This window comes from Nothoprocta perdicaria, unplaced genomic scaffold (assembly GCF_003342845.1).
Source record: "Nothoprocta perdicaria isolate Ctin4 unplaced genomic scaffold, notPer1 scaffold_110, whole genome shotgun sequence".
In the NCBI taxonomy this organism is placed as follows: domain Eukaryota; kingdom Metazoa; phylum Chordata; class Aves; order Tinamiformes; family Tinamidae; genus Nothoprocta; species Nothoprocta perdicaria.
The window spans coordinates 1,894,285-1,903,033 of record NW_020454206.1 but is presented as its reverse complement, the minus strand read 5'-3'; the positions used below and the strand labels follow the sequence as shown (position 1 = coordinate 1,903,033).

Genomic DNA, 8,749 nt, shown 5'->3' with positions numbered 1-8,749 from the left:
GGACACAGTCCTGAGCACATGAGGTATCTCAAACACGGCTAGAAAGGGGGAGGGAAGCGCCACACAGCCTGCCCACCCCAGCACCCCGGTGTGCAGGCCGCCCTGCTGCCCATGAGGGGCCGTGACAGGAGCACCCACCTCGGCTCCGCACACACGGGTGGCCTTCGGGCAGGGTGTGCTGGGCACCATGGCACGTACAGCCACACAGAGCAACCCCCAGCCGCCGGACCGCCTGGGCCACCCACATCCCCTCCAAATGGGATGGAGAGGAAAAAAAAGGGCGGGGAAAGGGTACGCAAGAAAAAAAGAGAAGCAGAAAGGGCAGGACAGTGAGAAGAGTGGGGAAGGAAGGAAGGAAGAAAGCAGAAAAAAAAATAAAAGAGAAAGAAAGGAGGAGAAAGGGGAGGAGATGACAGGCGAGGGGAGAAGGGAGGACGGGGCGGGAGGAGGAGAGAGGCCGGGGGAGGAGAGCGCTGAGCAGCTCGGCAGAGGCGCGGGACGTGACGGGTCGGGACGGGACCCCCGGGCCATGCGGCTCCTGGCCGCGGCACTCGCCGCCTTCCTGGCCGCGGCCCCGGCCCCAGGTAAGCAGCACCACGCGCGGTCCCCCTTTCCTTCTCTTCCCTACCCACCGTCTTCCCCCTGTGCATGCCAAGGCACCGCTGCCCCTCACGGCAGCTCCCCAGGCCCGCGGGGCGCAGAAGGGGCTCAGGGCTGCTCTGCCCCTTCGCTGTGCGGCCCTGGGGGGCTCTGCGCGGGCAGCAGGCCGGGCACGGACTCCCCGGCGCCTCTGAGCGCTGCCCAACGCACCTTGCCGTGCAGGAGCCGGCGGGAAGGCGGCCTCCGCGTCCCCCTGTGCCCCACGGGACGACACGATGCTGCTCCAAGCGGCGCTGGCAAAGTCGAGGCTGAGGGGACCTGGGTGCAATTTCTTCACGGGCGCCGAGATCCCACAGGCATCCCCTGGAAACCGATCCCCTAGGTCACCTGGAGAAAGAATAAGGGAAAACAAATCAACTTCACCAGGACCTTTGTGCCTCCAAAATGTCAAAGGTCCACTGACCAGCTTTGTATTCTGCAAAAAGGACACAGATCTGAACATCAAGGTACAGGGAGGGCTGAGGGGGCTGCCTGCCTGTTTGAGGTTAGCAGCAGAGGCAGATTTGGCTCTCTCCATCGCGAGGCAGGAGGCAGCAGAGCCCTGGGTCAAGTCCATCTTCAGTGAGCACACAAGATTCCTCAGAGCAGGAGCCCCCAGCTTGCGAGAGTTGAAGGCACATCCGCTGGGCTGGGACCAGCTGGCTGCTTTCGGTGATCTTTCTAGCCAGTTCCTAATTATTTCCATTTAAACAAAGAGCTTTGCTTCTTCCTGGCTCATCTGCTCTTCTTACTTTTCAACTGCTGAAAAGTCATAATAAACCAGGCCTTGACAGCAGCATTGTTCACGGAACGAACTACACACAGATAAAAGCCACCCCATACACTTCTGGTCTGCAAAGCCAAGATTAGATGACAACTACACTGAGCACCTGCCTCTCCTATCCCTAAACTGTTGCAGCAGAGATAGACAAAAAAGTCCCTTCTTTCTGCAACCCAAAAGCTGGAGTGAAGACCCTGCCTGGCAGCTGCCATGGATGAAATAAGGGTGTTTTCAAAAAAGGGTTTAGTTCTAGCCCTTCCTCTGTTAATCCTTCCCTAAATTCCAACAGCACAGCAAGTACCAAAGAAACAAAAGCTAAAATCCTGGGATGGAGGCAATTAAATAAGCTGGTTGCAAATATGAGACACGTTTGATGGTTAAGCACACTGGAGAGGAATCCTTAAGTCTTTGACTTGCTCTCCTCCCCTTTTCTATAAATAGCTTCCTTTTCAAGCAGGAGCAGGGCTAAACTCTTGTGGTGAGCTCCACCTGAACTGCAACGTCACCCATGCTATCTTGGGAAGGCAGGAGAATAAAAACAGTGATTCCTTGCTGGAGGCGGGAGTCTAGGGTCTAGAAGTTCAGTGCTGTGTTGGCCATTAGACTGTTCTCAAGTTGTGGAGGAGTCTCTGGTCTTGGCAAGACTATCACATGATTAAGTCTCATGTTAAGGCTGAGCCAAAGGCAGCTAAAGACAGGAGAAACATTTCCACTAGAGTCCGGGAACCCTCACTGAGGCTCTTCTTTCCCACATAAGAGGCAGCAGACCTGTTCCTCTAGCACTGCTACTGATCCAGCGGCAGGAGTGGAAGGAGTCAAGTAGATGCTTTCTTGTTTTATATAAAGCATCACCCAATCCTGCTCAGCATGAGGATGTGCTAAAAGCACAAGGAAGTATCCAAGGCTGCGCTCATACATCTGCAGCGATGCGAGTCACAGAGGGGAGAGAAGCACAAGCATTTCTTCTGATGACACAGATCTTCAAGCAGCTGACCCACTGGAATAAATGGGCTACACTACAAGAAGGATGTAGGAATTGGTATTTCATTATAAAAAGACACATCTCCTAGAGAAAAGTAGAAGTCCAAGGTACAAGAGACCAAAGTTTATATGAAGGTAAACAAGCCCAAAAGGATCAGATACTCCACAAACCACACTTCTCTATCCTCTTGCACAGGCTCCCATCACCACGTGTCTGAACTCCTCTGCAAGTTTCTCTAGGGTACTTTTTTGCTCCATATTTGCCTAGATTTGAATTAGGCCAAAGGTGCTTTTGCCTTTTATTTTGGGATACTATTCCACTCTCAGTCCTAGCCAGCTTTTTCAAACAAGAAGATTGCATGTCAGGAAAATGACATAATTGTTTTTCTTGAAATGTTTCATGACACATTTAGATATCTCAGTAAAAATGCCTGTGCTTTTCATTTACTGAAACCACATTTTTATAAAAAGTTTATTAAATATGTATAATAATAATAAAGAGAATACCAAACATTTAAAAATCCTTAACGAAACATATTTTCTGGCTAGTACAGCTTCAAAATTCAACCTTATTTTGATGGTAGAGGCAGCCACTTTATCTTTACATCTCCCTGTAAAGCATGAAGACCATGTAACTCCAAGTAATTATCAAAGTCTTTAGTGATATTCAACCTTAAGTTTTAATTTCCACTTCCTCTTCTACCTGTGTGCTTTCCACAATTCAAAATAATATTTTATCCTGGGACTCATACGAATAGGCACACACCATGCACAGATAATTGTGATAATCTAGACCTTTCTTACCATCATTTCTCATACAACATATTTCATTTTCTCCTTCATAAATTAAAAAAAAAACTTAGAAAAACTCCACCAATCAGTAGAGTTTTCTATTGAATTGACCCAAAATAATTACTATACTATTAATTTTAGAGGCTTCTTCTTTCAAAAACTTCAATGCAACTTCTTTAATTTAGTGGGCTTACTTTAAGTGATGTAATTTATCACTCCATTTCACAGCTTCACTGGAGCCATAAAACCAGCACCTCTGACTCCAATACTTCTTCAGAAATGCATGGAAATACTTTACTTGCTTATTTTGAAGATAAGTATATGTTTGTGTTTCAGGAGCTGATGTCAGACAAGAGTTTCTGCCAAAATGCTCATCCCCTTTGTTAACATGTTCCTAGCTGATGTACTGGAAAAGGGTCCAGGAATGAAAAATCCATTCTCCCAGATTTGTAATTCTCAGTAGTATTTGAGCACAGTACACTCACAAAACAGGAAGCTTAATATTCACATTTTAGAGGCATTTCATGCTTTGCAGAGTGTATTGTGTGGAGTGCTTGGTCACTGCTGAAATATGGCTCTCTAGTGCATGCCTGCAGACCGTAGATTACACATTATAAGTAATTTAGGGAACACATTGACACAATATAAATAGATCAGTCTTTGATGTCAGAACAAAAATAGATCAGTCTTTGATATGACTAATAAGAACACTCTTAATAGTTAGGAAGTAAAAGAGTGGTGATTCTCATACCTCAGAAAATCAGTCAAGTATAAATCAGCCAGGTCAGGAAAGAAGAAAGTCTTTCTGCAGCACAGAGATGCAGACCTCTGTCAGTCTTCATCTATACTTGGTTAGAAACACAGCAGAGAGAAACAACTAGTCTAAGCTTCATGATTCAGAATAGAAAAAGAAGTCAGAAATGAATGGAAAAAAAAAAAAAGGAATAACTCTTTAGTCTGATATAATATCATGTCATATTTTGTGAGCCACATAATGTCAGATTAAATTGAATTTGTAGTCACAGGACTAATTGACAGATCTAATCCAGATTTCAGATGATCCTTTGATTATAACACGGAGACTATGACAAGTAGAGTAGCATTTGAAACAGATGATACTGGGAAGTGTAAAGAAAGAAGCTGATTTGGGAAACACAGGGAAGTTAGTAGAGAAAACTATCCTTCAGAGAGATGCATCTGAGGAAAAGTGTAATTTAAAATTTGCACTAAAGAAAATAAATAAATGTGAACATGCACACCAAATATAGGACTTTATCAGATCACCCTAAGGTTGGAATAGCAGGCAGGAAAAAAATGAGAAACAAATAACCAAAGTGGAGTGGAACTTAGTAGGCTAAGTCATACACTTGGGGGATTAGTAAGCATTTCTTCAATGAATCAGGAACTGAACCACAAATGACAAAGAGGGAAAAACACCCAAATATATTATTTAATTATAAACTCACATACAATCCCATAGGGAAAAAAAAAACATTAAAAGCATAACAGAAATCTAGGATATATCACACAAAGATTTCTAGGTAAATCTAGGAAGTATCATGTCCTTTTCACACAACACTGAGCTGCTTTCTGTCTGTAATTCCTGCCACACACACATTAATATAAATAAACAAAACTCAAGATGGAATCAATGCAGAAAAGACCTATGAAGACCTGGGGAAGTGGAGAGTCTAATTTACTACAGGAGACTCACAGAGTTTGACTTCTTTAACTCAGGAAAATGAAGGCTGTTGGAGACCAGATGATTCCTTTCTACATGGAGTCTGGCAACAGGCACCAAAGGGAAAAAACACTGTTTAAAGGATAGAGTTGGCACAGGAACAAATGAGCATAAACTGTCTAATAAAAGAATTTTGACTGAAAATTATTAGAAAGACTCAAGTCACTAGCAGAGTCAGGTCAGAGAAGGTCATGGTCATGAGCCCTTCTGGGCTCTATTACTCCAAGCAAGTTGTAGATAAAGTTTGTTCAGACAGAGAAAAGACTATGAGATGTTGGGTGTATGATGGGAGGGACCTACTCATTTTAGTTCTATCTTATTAAATATAGACAGATAGGACAGCAGAGCAAACTCATTGAAGAAGGGCCTTTACACAGCCCTTACCATGTGCACAACATAACGATGTGTCCAACATATCTGCGTGGACTTACATGCTGGGAGAGCTTAGGGTGCTTTTGTGGTGGCATGGAGGAGTCTCACGATCCCTGTTCTCTCCTTTGCAGATATCTGTGAGGCTTTAAATGTGACGGTCTCCCCAGGACCAACAGTGCGATACGCTGAGGGAGACAATGCTACCCTTTACTGCCACATTTCTCAGAAGAGGAAAATGGACAATTTGCTGGCTGTGCGGTGGGTCTTCGCTGTATCACCTACCCAGGAGTACCTGATGATCAAAATGACTAAGTTTGGGTCTGTCCAGTATTATGGAAATTACACTCACCATTTTCAGAAGCAAAGACTTCGTCTTCTTAAAGAGAAACATGGAACAATGTACAAATTTCTTATTTTAAGCCTACAGCCAACAGATCAAGGGCATTACATATGCAAAGTGCAGGAAATTGGAAAGCACAGGAATAAGTGGACAGCATGGTCAAATGGCACAGCAGCTACTGAAATAAAAGGTAAGAAATCACCTATTTCATTTTTCTTTTCCTATGATCTCTTTTTTGTCCCTTCTGTCAAGTTCATCCATAAGACATTTGAAGTCTTCTAGGTTATTTTTAATTGCTATACGTGCATCTCAGAAGAAAATCTAATACTCAGCTTTTTTATTACATTACAATTTAAACATTATTCAGTCCCCAGTGACAGGGGATTCAGTCCCCAGAAATCTTCTAGATTTCTAGAAGAGAGCCCATTTCTCTCCGTTACATTCAGTTACAAGTCTCTAGAACAATGTGAGTGGGAATAAACAAGCTTAACTATTATCTAAACAAAAAACGACAGAAGCAGAGAGAAATTAACTATTTTTACATAAAAATATGAAGGTCATCTAGAAATAGAAGCTTTATATTTTACATTTATGCTTTGCCTCGCATATGCTCATTACTTTTACTTCTAGTCTACATGTAATTTGAGTTGCATTCCTAATATCACTTCAGTACTTCTGTTTGTACCACTGTAGCCAGAAAGTTGAGCTACAAAAGCAGTAATCAGCCCATTTATTTTGAACTTCAGATAAACAAATGACCAGGAAGGAATGAAGGTTTCTAAATCATAAATCTCAGGCTGGAAATGGGGCTTCTTTTCAAGATGGGTCAGCTCAAATCTAATACTACCACGTCTACACTTGCAGAGAGTGCTAAAACAGGATTTTAGAGAACAGACTCCCTTACAGAGGTAACTGTGCTGAGCATCCTTACTGTCAGCACAAGCTGACAAACAAGCTCTTGGCTTGTGATTTTATAAATAGAGTTGATTTCCCACAGGATCAACTCCAAAGATAATACAAGAAGCGTGACCGCTTGGTCTGTGGGTCTGGAAACACAGAGATCATGCAAGCCAAAATACAAATATTCAGAGGTTTATCCAGCAATCACAGAAAAACTTGTGGGAGGAAAGAATACTTCATGAAGTTTCCTTCATTGGTTTTGATGCTAAATTTATTGCTGAGTTTAAATCACAAGGGTTATTCAATTGTTGGCCCTAGCTCCACTGACTACAGGTATTTTCAAGATGGATTCAGTCTATTTATGCAGTCTAAAATCAAAGCACATTCCCTCGAGTGCTAACTTCACTGCTGTCATTAGAGCATGTGTATCTCTTTTGGATTATAAACACATCAGGGAGACATAGGGGACTGTAAAAGATGATCTTTGCAAATGTGTGATCCTCTCTGGATAGCTCTCAGATGTCACAAGCTGTAGCTTTTATCTATCAGAGTTCCTGCAGTATGTGAAAAACACAGTATAACAAAAGATAAATAGCTGCTTTGTTTTGATCAAGAATGTTTAAGACTCCCTTGATAAATCATGGCATTAACATAATGTAATTAGCTGCTTATTACTACTGATGATGAAAGATACTAATAGAACTGAAGTTCAGTTTGGATTAGCAGCAAATAGCATGGATCAGCTGTAAACAACAACAACAACGAACTCCTAGCCTAAACTATTTGATCTTATTGGTTCTCCAAACCTTGTCTGGGAAGCCTCCGAGACATTCTAACAGGATTTCCTTTGCATCCTGTTTGCAGACAGCCAGAAATTATTCAATAAAGCTCTGTCCCCCCTGAGTAAAGAGCAGGACTGAAGTCTAAACTGCCATCTTGATCCCCTTCCTACCTCCTCCAGGAAGGAACCCACCCCTCTGGCACCCAGATCGTAACTCTGTACCAACTACACATTTCAAAAACCTCAAGTCTTAAAGATGCTAGGTTTGTACAACTCTTGTGAAATTGGCTCACGGGTATGGAGACAGAGAGACTATGCCCATTAACACTCTCACTAAGGGAAAGCTGTAAGCAAAGCTGTAGGCAAAGCAGATCATAAATACAGAATCAGAAACAGGGGGACCTGAGACTCATAAACTGGTCTTTCTAAAAGTGTCTGGACAGCTGCATTGCTTCCCTTGGCTTCAAATATAATCCAAAGTGCAGCAGGAAACTTGAGATAAGACAGGAAGGCAGGACTACCTGTAGACTAAACACACTGACATAACACTCTGGGAGGGACCTTTGTAAGAAAGGGTATTTCACCTGGGTTTAGAATTACAATAAATATGCTAGAAGACATCTGAAAAATTACACATATTTAAAGGCCAAACCACCTTTTGCTATTAATTAGGCACTCTATTGGAAACAAAGAACTGCCTTAGCTAGCAGTAAGGTAATATATTGTAAGAATAAAAGACTTACTAATAAATAAGGACTACACTTGGGAGGGAAGGCAACTCTTTTCACAGTAGGGATAAAGTCAACGTTTCCCCAATGGTAACACTTGGGCTTTCCAGGAAAATTTTCCTGAACAGTTGATCTTTTTATGATTAGTTTAGTTACAATACAGTAAGATCCAAAATTTAAGAAGAGGCATCATATGACTTGCCTGAAGCATGTTGATACTAAAATTATATACTTCTGCTTTATTACATAAGGTAACAGTGTTCAAACACAAATGCTGTCTTATCTAGCATTTTGTTTCCATTAATGTGTCTGAAATTACTTCCAAACCCAAGATGGTATCTTCATGCTAGAGCACCAAACAAATTTCTTACAGGCTTGTACATCAAATGGATGCAGAAGTAGCATTTAGGTTCCTTTTTTGGTTCACACAGGAGGGGGAGGTCACTGTGTAAGTTAGAAAATTCCAGAGAGGATGGAGAAGGAAGCATGATTCTGCCTCTTCAGAGGCAGAGTATTTGCATGGGAATCAGAAAAAAATGTGGGGCAGGTCAGTATGTATTCTTTGCAAAGCACAAACTATAGCACTACTCCAAGCAAAAGATCTTTCAAAATGATTAGTGGATTTTTGCTATTTACTCCTATTAATTTATATCCATATCTATAAAATACACTATTAAACCTTTAAGTGGGAAAA

The 8,749-nt window shown here is 42.3% G+C and overlaps 1 protein-coding gene across 1 annotated transcript in view; it reads left to right on the top strand.

The window, feature by feature from the left end:
* Positions 1 to 503: 503 nt before the first annotated feature.
* Positions 504 to 8,749, top strand: part of VSTM4 (V-set and transmembrane domain containing 4) — a 28,931-nt gene continuing 20,685 nt past the window's right edge. Inside the window, exons 1-2 of the mRNA XM_026050463.1 lie at positions 504 to 584; positions 5,438 to 5,836. Coding sequence (XP_025906248.1) covers positions 530 to 584; positions 5,438 to 5,836 — 454 coding nt within the window. The 5' untranslated portion in view covers positions 504 to 529. The remainder of the gene's footprint in view (positions 585 to 5,437; positions 5,837 to 8,749) is intronic.